We start from the raw sequence: 18,200 nt of genomic DNA on the forward strand, positions 1-18,200 counted from the left end.
GCTTGTGGGTGGGAGGAGGCGCCCGATTGAGCGAAACGTGTGAGTGAAAGCTGCCGCGACCAATCACGATGGATCTTCTCGGGTCTACGTCAATGCGACTGGCCAATAGCATCACACGGAGTTTCATTGAACTGGCAAGGTGACGTCTGATGATTGATAGGGTTTTGTCCAATGACGTTCTGTAAAGCAGTTTGCGTCATAGGATATCGAGCGTTCATTGGCTCTAGCGTTTGACTGAAGGGTCATCCGTCCTATCACCGACGTTTTCAAGGTTCTATGTTTCTCAGTGTTGTTTGTTCCTTTTGGGATGCGTATGCGTATCGCTTGCCAGCTTTCAGTGAACAGCAGCCGATTGTGCGTAATTACCTTTGTTACATGTTTGCCAAACAAAAGTGAATACATCCTTTTATCGAATTAATCCCATTATTATTGTATTTTGGAGATTACTGGTATTTTCACAAAAGTAGTCCGGATTTATTAAGTACTAACTTGCCAGCCACTCATGTTACAGTACCCACAGTTAGCAACTACTGGCATTTGAGTTGGTGTTTTGTAAGTGTGTGTTTATCGAATGTTCTTGTCAATTTTTATTGCTTATATATTGTGAGCTTGGGCCCATAGTAACATCTTGCATATTGAAAGTCAAAACTCTTTAAGAAAGAAGCGGAGAAATTATAAGCGAAGTCCCATAAATGCAATTTAATTCCTAATCATCAAGATTTACTGTTAATGGCGTTGAATTCTTGAGCTATCTTTCAACTAGCCTTTGCTAATTAAAATCTTAATAATTAAAAAATTAAAATGAAAGAAATAATTAGACAAATCACGCAGTTTGTTTGATTAAGCGTTTAATAAGAAAAACATGCCCTCCCAGCTAAGACAAGTTTAAAATTAAATGGTTAATAATTGTTAGAAGCAATTTGAAGACGTAATATAGACTTACGGTAGATAGTTGCTGTAATACAGTAACCTAATGATATTTGCACAGATAACAGTGGGAACATCTAAAGGTTATCATGTAATTTAGTGAAGACAAAAATAGCCACTAAAACTGTGTCAAATTTGTTAACTGTTTGCTAGGATTGTCAAAATGTCAATTTAAATGTCTTTTTTTTTTTTTTTTTTTTTTTTAAATATGCCATTTTTAAATGACAAAAGCCAGTAATTGTCAGTTATTCATTTGATGGGCTCACCAAAACATGATATAAACTGTCACTAACTAGTACAAGCTACTATCTAATAAACATTTCACTCTGGCACTCCGTTTGACCTGCTAATTATTGTGAAATAATTACTGTGTTCACTCATTTGGAACAAAGGTTAATAACAAATTGAAATGTGTTTTGGTGAAATTGATGTGGGGACTTTTTAATGTTTGTTTGTTTAATTGATGGCAGGTTTGCATCCCTAAAGGTAGTTCAGAGTATAAATTATTGCAAGAAAATATAAATAGCCTGTAGACTGATATAGAAAACCGCCAGCCTTTTCCAGCAGAAGTACAACCTTGAAACACCTAGAGACATGGCAGTTACACCGAGAAGGACAAGAAATGGTTCATGATTATTAAAAATCACTGTATATAAAGTATGGGTGGGTAATCTTGCTGTGAGTTGATGAACAGGTTTTGAAAGAAGGTAATCTGGTTAGGGGTGACCTGGTGGCTCTGCAGTCTTATACAGAGTCGGTAGTGGATAATCCACATAGGGCATGATAATGTAGGTCGCCATCTGCTGCGTTTACTGACACAATAACAAGAGGGCACTGTTATACAGTATTTCACTGCTTCAGAATTTCTTTTGCATCTCAGAGAATGACTTTAACTATGGGGTCACAGCCATTTCAAGACTCATAACACACACGTTAGCACTTTTACTATTAAACCATATAGCTTGTCTTTTTAAATAAACCAATACATTGTATTTGCAAATTTTATTTTTATTTTTTTTACAGTACATGCAGAATTTCAAGAATTCAGTCTTTTAACATGAAGTAGTATTTGACTACAAATATATATGCTACTATTCAAAAGTTTGGGGTCAGTAAGATTTATTTAGCAAGTATGCATTAAGTATGCAAAAATGACAGTAAAGACTTTTACATTTTACACAAGATTTCTCTTTTAAATAAAAGCTGTTCTTTGAACTTTTTATTTATCAAAGAATACTGGAAAATATATCACTTTAAAAAAATATTAAGCAGCACAACTGTTTTTTACATTCATAATAATAAGAAATTTTTCTTGAGCGCTAAACTGGCATTTTAGGATGATTTCTAAAGGATCGTGTGACACTGAAGACTGAAGACTAATGGCTGCAGAAAGTTTTGCCATCACTGGAATAAATGAACATTTTAAATATATTAAAATAGAACAGTTATTTTTAATTGTAATAACAAAAATATAAAAAAAATCTCTCCAACCCCAAACTTTTGAACTGTTTTGAACACATCATAGTTTACTATCTTTACTAAAACTAATTCAGCTTCTACAACAACCACAATGCATTCCTAATACATATTTTGATTAGTGCTATCAAATCAATTAATCGCATCCAAAATAAAAGTTTGTGTTTACATAACGTATGTGTGTACTCTGTGTTGAAAACAGCGGAGTAGAATTTTTTTCAGGTTTCTCTGATGAATAGAAAGTTCAGAAGAACAGCATTTATCTGAAATAGAAATCTTTTGTAAAGTTATACATGTCTTTATCATCACTTTTATTAATTTCTTTCAAAAAAAAAAGACTCCAAGCTTATATTTGTTAAATCACAGAAACAAATTACATATTAAAATAAATTCAAAAAAATTTAAAAAATTAAAAAAAAAAAACATTTTACAGTAAAAATATTTCACAATATTACTGCTTTTGCTGATTTTTTGGATCAAATAAACATAGGCTTGGTCAGCAGAATAGACTTCTTTAAAAAAAAAACCTTACTGTTCAAACGGTTAACTTTTTATATAATATAAATATGAGTATATATATACATTATATATATATATATATATATGTATACATTCTTAAATATATACATGTATATTTTCATTTTGGATGCCATTAATAGCAATTAATCAATTTGACAGCTCTAATGTTGATATTCTTTGTAACCTGGGTTTTCATGGTAATTCTATTATGGATTATGCTAATTGATCATCTATGAGGAAAAGTTTTTTCACCCAAAAAAAAAAAATCAACTAAAATTCCATGTTAAAACTGAATTCTAAATCTAAAATTATAAATCATCAAACAACCATATGCACCATATTAACACTCCATATTAATACTGGTTGCACAATAGTGTGGGCTCTCTAGTTTATCGCAATACTATATTTAAGTTACAATACTATGTTTACTAAGAGGGATAATCCGCAAATGAATGATGTGAATGCACTGTATGCGTTGAGTCTTTGAGCCAGAACTGACGCCCCTCGTGCTGAGTAATGGATTCCCACAGGGTAATTTTAGCTCCTTGTGAGACTTTGGTTTATTTCATATACAAGCTTCATGTAGAGAATAGAGATATGCGGCTTCTCAGACAGCTGTACATGTTTGTGATGAGCATGATGAGTGAGCTGGACCACCAAGGCTTCAAATGAGAAGCTTATAAGAAGCTGAACTACCATGTAGTTTCAGTACGGCTTGCTATATTGAAGCTTCATAGCCGATCTTCTACCAAAAAGTCTGAATTTCTAGCATAACAAAGAGATGTTCCTGTTCAGTACACTGCACTCGCAAGCTTGCCCATTCAGGTGCTTTTAAAAGAAAAACAGGTTGAGAATGAGCAATCATTCTATCCTGTTCTCTGTTTCTCCACATTCATTCTGCGTGCAGGTGTAGGATCAAAAAGGCAAAGGTTAAAGGTCATCAGTGATGGTGGATCATGACATTGCCCTCATCAGATAGGGGGAGCTGAGCCACCTGACGCACGGTGGAGATCTTCCTCACTGCCTTCTTAAGCATCACCTTAAAATCTTTTGATTCGCGTCTGTAAGATAGAAAAACAAAAAAGGAACATCAGCCTTAGTTTATATAAGACGTCAACAAATGATTTTTCACTTGTCCATCAAATATATTTTTTCTAAAAAAAACTACAGAAAGAAGAAAGTGTTTTTCAGGAATACATTAATATCAAGTTCTTTTAACTGTAAATATAATTTGTATTGGGTTAAATTTACATTATGTCACTTGGGAAAACAAAACTTGTGCATATAAATATATAGTTATATATATATAATGTTTTGGTTTATGCTAAGACATGATACATGAAACACTGAGAACAAACAAGACATTCAGAGCATGACAGAACACACAAACAGAAACATAACAGCATGCCAAACATAGCCGACGGTCCATTTTGAAAAGCCGGCTATCCATATCTGAGGAGTGCCATCCAATCTGAAAGGAGAGAACTTTTATAACCACTATCTTAGGCAAGTCACACATCTTTAGGACCAAAATATCTATGAGGTTGTACAAAGTCACCATAAATAATGACATCACCAAATCACTCACACACATTTTGTTTAAAGGGTTACTTTGGTAAAACGTCTATTACATTAAAGTTAACTTCACAGTAAAAGTATTACAATTTCATAAATGAACAGAAATAAATAAAATTCCTAGAAAGATAAAACAGTCGGATAATGTAGTATCATCTGAGAAACATTACTTGAAAGTAGAAGAACTGAGTCTTGTTTATGGTTGGAGAATGAAACCCAACCAAAATTGAAAAAACTGACTCTTTAGCCCCATCCTACCATCCTCCCCACCTCCCCCGACTCTCTGTTCCATATTGAGTAATGTTATACATTCTCCATGCATAACATTACCTCAGTTTTTCTTCTTTGCAAGCTGTGCTTCTGCTTTCCGCTTCTTGTATGCGGCTATCTCCTCCATCTGCAAGCCATGAGCCATTTGCCTGAAAAATACATTGGAGAAGATAAACACAACACACACACACTGCAGGACACAGGCCGTGGAAAGGCCTCCCCTTACCCTGACTTGAGTACGGGCGGCACGGGGAGCGGTTTGGTGAAGCCATCTCTCCCGGTCAGCCAGTAGGTTTCTTCTATACCTTTGCCCTGCAGAGAAGAGTATGTAGACTTGTCTAAACCCATGAACTTAATCATTCAAGTATTATTTTGCATTGTATATCTCACCACTCATTGGATATTTTACTTACTCATTGGAAAGGAAAGGACATGTGGCCAAGCTCTGCATTTAACCCATCCAAGTGCACACACAACAGTGAGTAGTGAACACACACACACACCATGAACACACACCCAGACCAGTGGGCAGCCAATGCTGGACAGCTTTTACATTGTCACAAAAAAATCTGCCTTTAAACTTGAAAGAAATGAAAATTTGACATTTATCGTGATAATTATCAATACTGACTGATATGAAAAAAAAATGATTGTGATCATTTTTTGGCCATATCGCCCAGCCCTACTGTTAGATTTCCTTTTTTCAAATAAGTAACGCAAATTACTTTGTTTTCCTATTTATTCACTGACAGCTCTCCTGTCAGCATGTTGAGAGAAATCAGGAGTGAGTTAGAGACAGAGGCACTTCCTTAATCGATTTGACAGCACTAATAATTTCACTTTACAGTTGCCAAAAATATAACTTTTTGTTATTAAAATAAATAATCAAGCCCAGCTCAGGTGACAAAAAGAAGTAACAACACACATTACTTTCCATAAAAAGTAATGCAGTTAGTTACTTATTTACAGAGTAATGGAACATTGTAATGCACTACTTTTAAAAGTAACTTTCTCCAACACTGGGTAAGAGTAGATTTTACTGCATTCGGAGGCAAAGCTCACGATCACTTATAGTTACTGCCACATTTCTCATACAATATATCCTATAGCTGCCTGTTTGGGAAAAATACATTTTTCATGCATTTTAATTTAATTGATGTATGATCTTTACATTATTTACATGGCTTTACCACCACTGCGCCAACATGTACAGCACAGCAAAAAATGCACCATAACGTACACGTCGTTCAGAAGTTTTGAGTTGGCAAGATTTCTTAAACATTTTTTCTCTCTCTTATGGTCACCAAGGCCACATTTATTTGATTAAGAGTACAGTAAAAACAATAATCTTGTTAAATATTACAATTTAAAATTTTAATTTATTCTTGTGATGACAAAGCATCATTATTCCAGTCTTCAGTTTCACATGATCCTTCAGAAATCATTCTGATATGATGACTTGGTGTTCAAGAAACATTTATTATTATCATCATTATTGAAAATTGTGGAAACTGTGATACATTTTTTCAGTATTCTTTGATCAATAGAAAGTTCAAAAGAACAGAATTTATTTTAAAAAAAAATTTTTTTGAACATTGTAAATGTTCTTTGTCTTTGTGACTTTTGAAAATGTAACGTGTCGCTGCTGAATGAAAATACTAATTCTTAAAATGAAAAATCTTACTAACCTTAAACTTTTGAACATCAGTGTATACATGAAAAGTAAGATAAATTATATGAAGTCTTTGTCCTACAGATGAACTCAAATTAGCTCACCTTTAGTTCTGTTCTGGCTCTCAGCTCTACTTTGTAACCCAATTTCAGGTCCATCAGGATCTTCACTGTACTAGAATGTACATGGATTCTGTACGCTGAAAACAAACAAACTTTCAGTGTCTTATTTTTAAATATTAGCAGATTAAGAACAATTTCCTTGCCCAGCATGGTCACTGAATTTCACTTAACACAGATGTTAATCATTTTTATCACTGTAATTTAATAAGACATACATTTTTACATATTGATCTTTAAAATACAGAAACAGTTTAAGGTGAAACTAAGTGTCACATGCTTACGCAATCCTGTAGACTCCATTCTGGAAGCGGTAGTGACCGTGTCCCCAAACAGGCAGTACCGTGGCATGGTCAAACCCACCACACCGGCCACACAGGGACCTAATAAGGAAGCATACATAATGTAAAGAAACATTTTTACATTTCTTACATTTAATCTTAAACCAAATGGGATGGATCAGCCTGACCTGTGTGAAGTCCTATTCGGATACGGACTGGTACATCAGGCATATGTCTCATTTTGAAGGTGCCAACAGCACTGAGGATGTCCAGGGACATGTTTGCAATCTCAGCTGCGTGTCGGTTCCCATTGGGCATGGGCACACCTGATGCCACCATGTAAGCATCACCTATGGTCTCCACCTGTGGACAATGAGGAAAAGAGACATTCATTAGTAAATTGAAAGATTATGATATTCTCAATTAAATTGTGGAAGCAAACACATTTGCTTATGCAACGGTTACAGACAATAAAACAAAAGCTTTTTAATAAATGTTACCATAATTTTTGTAGTGTTACCTTATAGACGTCATGATTGCCAATTACAGCATCAAATGTTGTGTAAAGGTCATTGAGGAGGTCGACCACCTCTATGGGCTCGCTGTTGGCTGAGATTGTGGTGAAGCCAACAATATCACTGAAATAAAGACTGACACTGTCAAAATACTCTGGTTCGACTGTAGCGCCCAGCTTTAGAGCCTCTGCCACTGACCTAGAAAGGATGAACAAAAACAAAATACACTTTAATTAAAAATGTACACATCAATGTCAAGTTTTCATATTTAGGATAACTTGATTTAACTTGCTAATAACCTTTACTTATATCCGTGAATGAAGTGTTTCCTCGTTTATTTTTGTAAATAGCACATCAGTGCATAGTGTGGTGGTAAAGTCATTACTGTGACTGTGTATCTATCACTTACGGAGGCAACATTTGTGTGAGGAGTTTCTCAGTCTTTTGTTTCTCTATTTCCAGCTCCTCTGTCCTTTCCCTGATCAGCTCCTCCAGGTTGGAGGAATACTGCTCCAGCATTCGCAACATGGAGTCTATGATGTTGGTCTTTTTCCCTTTATTAACATTCTTAAACTGTAGGGAGAATAAGGAGGAGTCAGAGAAGGGCAGAGAATACAAGAACAGAATCTTTAAAATCAGACTTATACAATTTCTCTCTATTGCTTGTTTATTCAGAAAACCTATACATTATCAATTTCAGTTTTAATAGATGAAATAACTACTCTGTATAAAAAAAAATTTACATTTTATTTTTAAAAAAGTCCAGCAATTATTTATTTATTCATTCATTCATTCCATAAAATTGAAAAAAATTGTAGCGCTCCAAATTAGTAAAAAGAAATCCTTTCCTGCAGGTGTGCAGAGCCAAAAGAATACTTGGAAGCAAACAGGAAAATGGCTAACCACACACTGAATCCAATATAGGCTGAAAAATATGTATTGCCTGCATTGGATTCAGCGTGTGGTTTCATATTGTATTATTAACTTTACTGTAAAATACTGTCAAATTTATGGTTTTGGAAACCATACCAACTATAAATTGCCAGTTAACTTACACTGAAAAACAGCAAAAGAAATTTCCCTGTATGACACATCACATATGTTTGCATACAAATAATTATGTTTCTTCTCAGTTTTTGTTATCAGTAATGTGCATTCGTAATGTATGTTATTTAGTTGATATTTATTTCATTACTTTAGCATTTTGTGTGTGCTACGTTGATCTAGTGAGTATTGGCCATGTTTTCTGAACACGCCACTTGCACTCTGATTCATCATGATTTACTCACCCTCAAGCCATCCTAAGTGTATATGACTTTCTTCTTCTAGACAAATACAATCAGAGTTATATTAAAAAAATGCCCTGGTTCTTCCAAACTTTATAATGGCAGTGAATGGCTGTTGAGATTTTTAAGTCCAATTAAGTGCACAAAAAAATACTCCACACAGCTCCAGGGGTTAATAAACACCTTCTGAAGCAAATCGATGTGTTTGTGTAAGAACAATATCCATATTTAATACTTTAGAAACCATAATCTCTAGCTTCCACTAATTGTTGAATGTGCGTTCACGAGAGATTGACGTCCAGTGGATGACGTAGGATGTAGGCGTAGCATAAGCACCGGTGAGAAGTGACGAACACAGAAACACAGAGAAGAGAGCAAAACAAAACACCGGTCATGAATTAAAAGTATAAAACGAGGATTTGTAAAGAAAAATGTTGGAGGATTTCAATATAAGCCATGGGGAGACACTGCTTTGCTGTAAATAAAACTGGGTTCTCACGAGACTAGCTTACGCTACACCTATGTCCCACGTCATCCGCTGGAATGCCACTCTCTCGTGAACGTGAATACAGCAGTTAGAGGAAGCTACAGATTACAGTCTATAAAGTTTTGAACATTGTTTTTTTCTTTTTGCGGGGCTTTTTGCCTTTTTTTATTACATAGGACAGTAGAGAGCAGACAGGAAAGTATTAGGTGGAGATAGGGGAGTGGGATCAGCAAAGGACCTCGAGATGGGATTCGAACTCAGGTCACGATGAGTACGTCAGTGCACTAACCACAAGGCTATCGGTGCCAACAAACATTGCTTTTTTCTTTAGACAAACACATCGATTCAATTCAGAAGGCTTGTATTAACGACCCAGGACCGATGTGGAGCACTTTTTATGATGGATGTATGGATGCACTTTATTGGACTTCACTGCCATTATAAAGCTTGGAAGAGCCAGGACATTTTAGGGGTAATTTTAATTTTTGGGTGAACTATCTCTTGTTGAACTAAATGGCCCATAATACTAGAAAAAATATCACTGTATTTTTACACTGAATTTCTGGCAACCACAGAAATTTGACATGATGATGGTGATGGTTTGTCAGTGTTGCTGATTTTCACCTGGTCAAAGATTTCATCAAATGTGGGTCTCTTCTCCGGCTGTTCATTCCAGCACTGCTTCATAAGCTGAATACACTCCATGGGAGCGTGATCCGGGGACACAATGGGCCGGCACATTGGAGGAGGCTTCCGGACCTTCTGGACAATTTCTATATGATTCAGATGTATTGAAGACTTAGACATTTAAAAATTACTATACCACTGTACCAATACAGACAGTACTGTATAACTATAGTATAGATCAAGATCCACAGAAAAGATCAGATAAACTAACATGAAGCAAAAAATTGTATGTCTGTGTCATCAAAAACTTTGAAAACCCCTGGTAAAGTTGGTAGGGGCATATGACTTTACCATCAAAAGAGTGCTCCAGCATGCAGAATGGAGGCCCTCGCATGACCACCTCTTGCATGATGATTGAGAAACTGTACACATCACCAGGGTGACTGCCATGAAGACCAGGGTAGGGCCCTCTCAGTATCTCAGGGGCGGTCCACAGAAGGGCTGTGAGGGTTAGAAATACTTTAACATCCTATGCAGGAGATAAACTACAAGAAAGGTCTCAGAATAAACCTAACCTTCAGCAGGAGGTTCAACGTAAGGAAATCTCTGAGCTTCCAAGACCTCGTTGTAGCCATAGTCTGTGATCTTGAGCACAAAACGCCCATCGACCACACAGTTCCTGGATTTAAGCCTTCCATGACAGACATTCCTATGGTGAAGATATTTCATACCCTGCATGCCAGTCAGAAACACACATAAGCTTACATGTGACATAACTTATGTGACAGAAAAAACACACATACTATAAAACAAATAAATAAAACCACACAAATAAATGAATAATTATAAGAATCATGTTTTTAAGGATCAGTAAGTACATTTATAATTCATATTCTCATATTCATTGCCTATTTTTGTGACATATGATTTGGGTATAAATTCAGAAGACATGTGCATGCTATATTTCAATGCTTTTAAAGGAACACTCCACTTTTTTTGAAAATAGGCTCATTTCCCAACTCCCCTAGAGTTAAACAGGTGAACCTATTTTCAACAAAGTTGAGTGTTTCTTTAAATTTAATTTTAAATTCAACCAATCGAATTCCTAATAAGAGCACCTTGATGAGGTCTAGAATGAGAGAGGACTTAAACATCCAGTCCAGTTTTACATCATCATTGAGCAACAGATCTTCCAAGCTGCTGCGCGAACAGTACTCTGTCACTATTGCAAACACTCCACAGTCGTGGAAGAAGCCGAGAAAGGGGTTAACGTTTTCGTGCCTCATATCTTTCATCTGGAATATCAAGAGAAATTGTATGATTAATTGTACGATGAAGGAAACAATCAACAAAAGCAAACAAGATACAACATACAAATAGAATGAGTAGTAAGCTTCAATTTTTACTGTGTAATTTACTATGTATCAGTGGCAAAACCAACCAGTTCAAATACATCACTGGTATGAGGGGTGATAGTCCGGAAATTTCCATATGGAAGCCTTTTGAGCCATGCCCAATCACCCTGCAAAATGAGAAACATTTGAGTATGTATAAATAATGTATCTAAGTCATTTATATAACATATGTTTTATACTATGTTCATTTATAATGTTAGCTAAGGTTTCTTGCACCCATAATTTAGTTTTATAGTCATAATCTAGTTTTACATGACCATTTACCACCATCCTGTGGAAGGCCCATTTCTGCCAATGAATACAATTTTTTAAAAGTAATTCTGACTTTTTTTTTTCTCAGAATTGCATAATACAGATTTGCATTTGCGAGAAAAAAGTCAGAATTGCGAGTTTATATCTCAATTCTGAGAAAAAAAGTCAGAATTGCATGTTTTTATCTCAATTCTGGGTTTATTTCTTGCAATTGTGAGTTTATGTCACACAATTCTGAATTTATGATTCGCAATTGTGAGTTTATATTACGCAATCCTGAGAAAAAAAGTCAGAATAGTGAGTTCATATCTCACAATTCTGAGAAAAAGGTTAGAATTGCAAAATAAAAATATCCTTTTTTATTTTTATTCAGTGATGGAAACAGGCTTCCATACCATCCCTTTGGCTCCTAGAATAAAAAAAAAAAGTTTTTGATGCTGTATCATTAAGATTTCTACATCTCACATATTATAAAATATAATATAAAAAATATTAGTAAAACAGAAATATTATAAAATATTATTACAATTTATAATAATTGGTTTTGGTTTATGATATATTTTAAAACGTAATTTATTCCTGTGATGGCAAAGCTGAATTTTTAGCATCATCACTCCAGTGTTGAATGTCACATGATCCTTCAATTCTAATATGCTGCTTTGCTGCTCAATTATTTATTAATGTTGTAATTAATTATCAATGTTGAAAACACTTGTGCTGCTTAATATTTTTGTGGAAACAGTGATTGATTTTTTCGGGATTCTTTGATGAATACAAAGTTTAAAGTTTAAAGTTAATTGTATTGTTACATTGTAGAAGTCCTTACCGTCACTTTTGATTAATTTTGATCAATTTCTTAATTACTAATTAAAATGATTACTTTCTTACTGACCCCTCATTTTACACAACCAATTGAGTGATTTTTTCTTTTTTACCTCATAAATGGCAACATTAGAATTTTCGTAGGTGGCTGGCGACTGAATAGACAATGGAGACTTGAGGCTTCGCTCTGAAATGCTCATTCTCGAATCACTGGCCTTGCTGTCATCCAAGCTCAGCTTCTGTTTTTTCAGATACAAGTATTATTAATTAGCGTATGTGAATGTTTGTTTGTGTTCAGATGTGCTTATGTTACTGACCTTATTGCTCAGGGATGGGTTGATGAATGTGACATCATTTAAAGTCAGTAAAATCTTGTTGGGACCCCGCACCATTTGGATCTTACTAATTTTACGCCTACACAAAACATTTAGGAATATTCAAAGAAACTTACTGTAGTAGTTTAGCCACATTGAACAACATTATGTGTTACAATAAATTTAGGTTATAATTTGATAAATACCTGATGCAGTAAGAGCAGCCAATTGAGAAGAAGATGAACAGAAAACCAGACAGGAAGATTAAAACCATGTCTAAAAGATTCACACCTGTAACACAGAAGGAGATTATTACTTCGGACATAAAACGCATGTGTCTCGATGCGAACAAAAACCAAAAAATCACGTCCACACACACTCACCTCCACGGCAGATGATCCCGTGTGTAAACCAGCAGCTGGAATCAGTTTTTGGTGGTCCACCTGGGGGAAAATGTATATGCCGTCCTAGAAAACGCACCATATCTGTCTGCATCTCAATATGGTATGTAGGTTGCAGCTCCCAAGAAAAGCCATCTGTGTCCAGCACCACATAGTCCGGCGTGCCGAAGTCAGAAGAGTTTGCTTGTAGGCTAAAACCTCTGAATAGCAGGTTTCGTGCATTCTGGGCAATGTTCCCCCCAGACATCCACTGACCTGAAGCTCTCACACTTTGCACAGCTTGAGCCATGAACACAATGGAGGAGTAGATGGTGCCAAACAGTGGGGAAACCTGTAGGAGATATAAAGGTTTTTACATTAGCTACATATTAGCTTAGTACTAAAAACATTTAAAGCCCTATGTAAACTGTTGCAGTACCTGCTGTGGTTTAATGTGCCTGGGAAGCTCTCCTTGCTCCTGGGCCTTTTCAAAAGCTTGGTAGAAAGACTGCTCCTGTGGAGACTCCATAGTGATGGTGAGCACGGCATCGTAGGCTCGTAGTAGCTTGGTGTTATAGCGCAAGGCTGGCTGGGGTATGTGATGGTAGGGCAGACTGTAAAACAGAGTGTCATAAGATAAAAACACCAACGAGCCGTCTGTCATCCGCATGTCATAAGCCGTCTCCAACAGCAACTTCTGGGTTTCTCCGCCAATCAACAGCGAGTGCATAACGAGGATGACCACTGCAAACATAAGTATTGAAAATATGAGAGGACAGGTAAAAAGAACGGTGGAAAATGAGGAAATCTCACAGTGACAAATAAGCAATAATATCTTATTTTAAATCATTATATTTAATACAGTCCATAATAGTTTATTCAGTCCATTTTATATCATTATATTGAATACAGATCCAACTGTCTGAGATGACACTGAATATAATAAACAAAGTCATGTAAATACATTTAAATTAAATGAAATATTTCGGTATAATAAAATTACATTTTAAAATATTTAACCTTTTTATTAAAAAAATATTTAACTTTTTTAGTGTACTAATTAAAATTTGATCAAATCTTTTCAAAATCTTACAAAAAATGCTGATAATATAATTATAATAAAAGTTATGTATTCAATTGTATTTTTTTTTTTTTTTGAATATAGTTGAAGTTTACATACACTTATTTGGTTAATTATTTTACCAAAATAAGAGGGATCATACAAAATGCATGTTTTTTTTATTTAGTACTGACCTGAATAAGATATTTCACATAAAAGATTACATATAGTCCTCACAAGAGAAAATAGTGGAATTTATACAAAATGACCCCATTCAAAAGTTTACATACACTTGATTTTTAATAATACCTAAATTTATCCACAGCTGTGTTTTTTTGTTTGTTTGTATGTATATTTTTTTTTTGTTTGCATTTAAACTGCATTTTGGAAGTTCAAAATCGGGGCACCATATCAGTCCATTATATGGGGAAAAATCCTGAAATGTTTTCCTCCAAAAACATAATTTCTTTACGGCTGAAGAAAGAAAGACATGAACATCTTGGATGAAAAGGGGGTGATTATGTGTAAATTTTTGCTCTGAAAGCAGACTTCTCCTTTAAGAGCCGGGGGGTGAAAACTTTTTGAATTTGAAGATCAGGGTAAATTTAACTTATTTTGGGAAACATGTAAGTACCTTCTGTAGCTTCTGAAGGGCAGTACTTAATTAAGAAAATATGATATTTATGCAAAATATGAAAAATGTACAGATCACCTTCTGTTTACAAGTTCTATGAAATATCTTGTGTCACCATTGAGACATTTGGAGCTCACCTTACACTTTACGAAATAATAAATGTTGCAGTTTAACATAAAACAGATCAATTATCACTACATCACATCATACAATGTTAGCAATGTTTTAAACTCACAGCGGAGATCTGCAACTTTCTTGACTTTTGCCAGGGTCTTTCGCACGCTGGTGTGTTCATTTTGAACAGATGCCACAATACTAACAGGCATTCCATGACTCCGCAAGGCATTAGCCAGCTTTATACCCGCCTCCATCCAGACATCCTCAGCTGATGTAATGATGCCCACATGTGCCCAGCGAAAGTGATGCATGAAGCGTAGCAGCACAATTGAGGGTAGGGGCATGGTGCGAGCAAACGTAGGGTGACTACGGACGTCATTCATTTCATGTCCAATACAGGACCAGGAAAACACTGCCTTATTCCAACTCTTTCCTAGCAGAGAGGCAGCCTCACAGTAGCCTGGGTTCACCGGACCAATAAACCCAGATGCCCGTGTGTAGAAACCAAGGAAGCGGGCAAAAGCCTGGGACGTCTCACAGTCTTCCTCCAGGATGACATAATCAAACGTGATGCCCTGTGAAAGGTAGGGGTCCCTGTTGATGTGATCCACAGCTAACCGCGCAGCCACGCCAGGCTGGGCTTTAGAGAAGAGGGGGTCACATGACCAAGGCCCCACCACCCCAACCCTAACGGTGGCAGCAGAGGTGGCAGGGAAAAGGCACAGAAGGCTTACTGTAGACAACAGTAGCCAGAGACACAAATAGGTATGTTTATGATCATTAAAGAAATGAGTGCTTTGATGAGGGGTCTGGAGTTCTCTGGTGGCCCATGCTGGATGTAAGCTGTGAAAGGCACTGGATGGATGTTGCATTGCAAGGTAGCAGGTCAGCCACACAGCTGGTGGGTTGGCACACAGTGGAGCTTCTTCACAGTCACATGAGAGATGACTTTACTCTCAATCAGCTCAACAGCCACATCGAACTAAGAAATATACATATGTAAACTGATAGCACAGACACAGTGGAAGTCAAAAGTTTAAATACACCTTGCAAAATCTGCAAAATGTTAATTGTTTTATCAAAATAAGAAGGATCATACAAAATGCTTTTTATTTTTAATTTAGTACTGGCCTGAATAAGACATTTCACATAAAAAATGTTTACATATAGTCCACAAGAGAAAATAGAAGTTTTAGTAGTATAAAAATGACCCTGCTCAAAACATACATACACTTGATTCTTAAAACTGTGTTGTTATCTGAATGATCCACAGCTGTGTTTTTTTTTTGTTTAGTGATAGTTGTTCATGAGTCCCTTGTTTGTCCTGAACAGTTAAACTGCCTGCTGTTCTTCAGAAAAGTCCTTCAGGTCCCACAGATTCTTTGGTTTTTCAGCATTTTTGTGTATTTTAACTCTTTCCAACATTGACTGAAGGTTGACAGAAGGTTCAAACACTCACTGATGCTTCAGAAGGAAAAATTATGCATTAAGAGCCAGGGATGTAAACTTTTGAACAGAATGGAGATGTGTACATTTTTCTTACTTTACCTAAATATCATATATATATTTTAAACTTAGTACTGCTCATCGGATGCTAGATATTTACATGTTCCCCAGAAGAACAAATTAAATTTACCCTGATCTTCAGATTCAAAAAGTTTCCACCCCCTGGCTCTTAATGCATCGGTTTTTTTTTTCCTTCTGGAGCAACAGTGAGTGTTTGAATCTTCTGTAATAGTTGCAAATGAGTCCCTCAGTTGTCCTCAGTGTGAAAAGATGGATCTCAAAATCATACAGTCATTGTTGGAAATGGGACCTGAAGGATTTTTCTGAAGAACTGTTCAGGATAAACAAGGGACTCATGAACAACTATCACTAAACAAAACAAAACACAGCTGTGGATTATTCAGGTAACAACACAGTAATCAAGTTAAGAATCAAGTGTATGTAAACTTTTGAACAGGGTAATTTTTATAAATTCAACTATTATTTTCTCTTGTGGACTATATGTAAATGTCTTTTATGTGAAATATCTTATTCAGGTCAGCACTAAATACAAAATAACATGCATTTTGTATGAATCCTCATATTTTGGTAAAATAATTAACATTTTGCAGATAATGACTTCAAATGTAGATCTGTTTGCTAAAATTATTATCAGCTGATATCTAGATTTTTATGCAGTAAACATGCTTTTAGAACAGCAAAAATACAGGAGTCTAGAAGGATTTAATCCATAAATTTGTGCTGGTTATTAATGGTGTAAGACTGGGAGTGAGAGGATTGCTGAAATCCTGTTAAGAGCACAGCATAACAATAATGCTTACACCAGCCACTTCAACTTTATCAAAATAAAACACTGAATGCATTTAGACTACTGTCTTGTTAACCCCAAAACAGCTCAATCTGCAAAACAACCATTAGTGTATGTCATTCACTGTACTGGATATCAATATGGCAATATGAAACTTAAGGGACTTTAACTTTAAATTTATTGTGATCATCACAGTAAAAAGACAGAAATAAGTATCTTTAGGTAAACTGAACAAATTAGTTTGAAGATAACCTGACACTACTGCAAATTATAATCACCTAGAATTGCAACAACTTTTGGAGTTACTGTTGTCAGTTTTAAAAACTGAAGTCTTGCATTACCAGTTAATGACACTATTTAATTAACTAACTACTTGACCATCAGATCTGACTTACCGACTCTTAACTGCCGAAGTAATATCTGATTGCTCATTTCCATATCTTGTTGTCTTCATCTGCACAAATCCTCTCCATGAAACAACGTTAAAACACTGTGCAAAAACCGATTATTTCTTGTTCTATGCAAATCTGTTTTAAAATAAATCCAAATATGAGCAGCAAATTCGATCATGGACTATCCAGAGCTGAGTTATAGTTATAATCTTCTCTTCTGCTATGCACCATGCCACTGCTGACCTCAATGAATGACCTGAAGATTATATCAATCCAATTTTCAGTCTGTGTGATGGACATGCAGTGTTGTTTGTTCTTCCAAACATGGACAGTTGCTGGTAATTGTTGCTAATAATAATAATAATGATACTATTATAATTTTACAAAAAAGTTTGGCATATACTTGTTTTAAAAAATTACTATAGGGGGCAGTAGAATCCAATGAGTATGTTTACTCCACAGTTCCCTGCCTGGCAGACATTATTTTTGGCCTGGAGCTCTGTGAGATTATTTGGTGCTGTGGTCTCTGTTATCATTTTTCCCAGACACCTAATTCTGGTTAAGCTAGCTAAGTTTTTAGGAACAAAAGTGACAAAGGTTTGCAGTTCACTTTCATAATCTGCTCCATCTGTCCCCACCACTCTTTCTCTCTCTCTTTCCTCCCTGCAATCCTACACGAATACTTTCCCTTGCCAGATAATTGCTTTCTTATGCAGTGAGTAGCCAAAATTAAATCCTTGACCAAT

At 35.6% G+C, this 18,200-nt stretch overlaps 1 protein-coding gene across 2 annotated transcripts; it reads right to left on the reverse strand.

Annotated features, from left to right (window-relative positions):
- Window positions 1–1,710: 1,710 nt before the first annotated feature.
- gc2 (guanylyl cyclase 2) lies at window positions 1,711–17,676 on the reverse strand. Of its 2 annotated transcripts, XM_051116007.1 has the most exons (20): window positions 17,458–17,676; window positions 14,867–15,730; window positions 13,377–13,681; window positions 12,941–13,289; window positions 12,764–12,848; window positions 12,561–12,657; window positions 12,357–12,482; window positions 11,196–11,276; window positions 10,873–11,049; window positions 10,330–10,486; window positions 10,106–10,255; window positions 9,752–9,900; window positions 7,764–7,927; window positions 7,360–7,552; window positions 7,028–7,202; window positions 6,843–6,941; window positions 6,544–6,638; window positions 4,994–5,079; window positions 4,828–4,916; window positions 1,711–3,983 (listed from the first exon to the last, which is right to left on the reverse strand). In XM_051116007.1, exons 2-19 carry the CDS (start codon window positions 15,618–15,620, stop codon window positions 4,829–4,831), a joined length of 3,330 nt encoding a protein of 1,109 aa, XP_050971964.1. In that variant the 5' UTR covers window positions 15,621–15,730; window positions 17,458–17,676; the 3' UTR covers window positions 1,711–3,983; window position 4,828. The 2 variants fall into 2 exon arrangements, with proteins under 2 accessions (XP_050971964.1, XP_050971963.1); XM_051116006.1 differs by lacking the exon at window positions 4,828–4,916.
- Window positions 17,677–18,200: the final 524 nt, after the last annotated feature.

Source organism: Labeo rohita, chromosome 7 (genome assembly GCF_022985175.1).
Source record: "Labeo rohita strain BAU-BD-2019 chromosome 7, IGBB_LRoh.1.0, whole genome shotgun sequence".
NCBI lineage: Eukaryota > Metazoa > Chordata > Actinopteri > Cypriniformes > Cyprinidae > Labeo > Labeo rohita.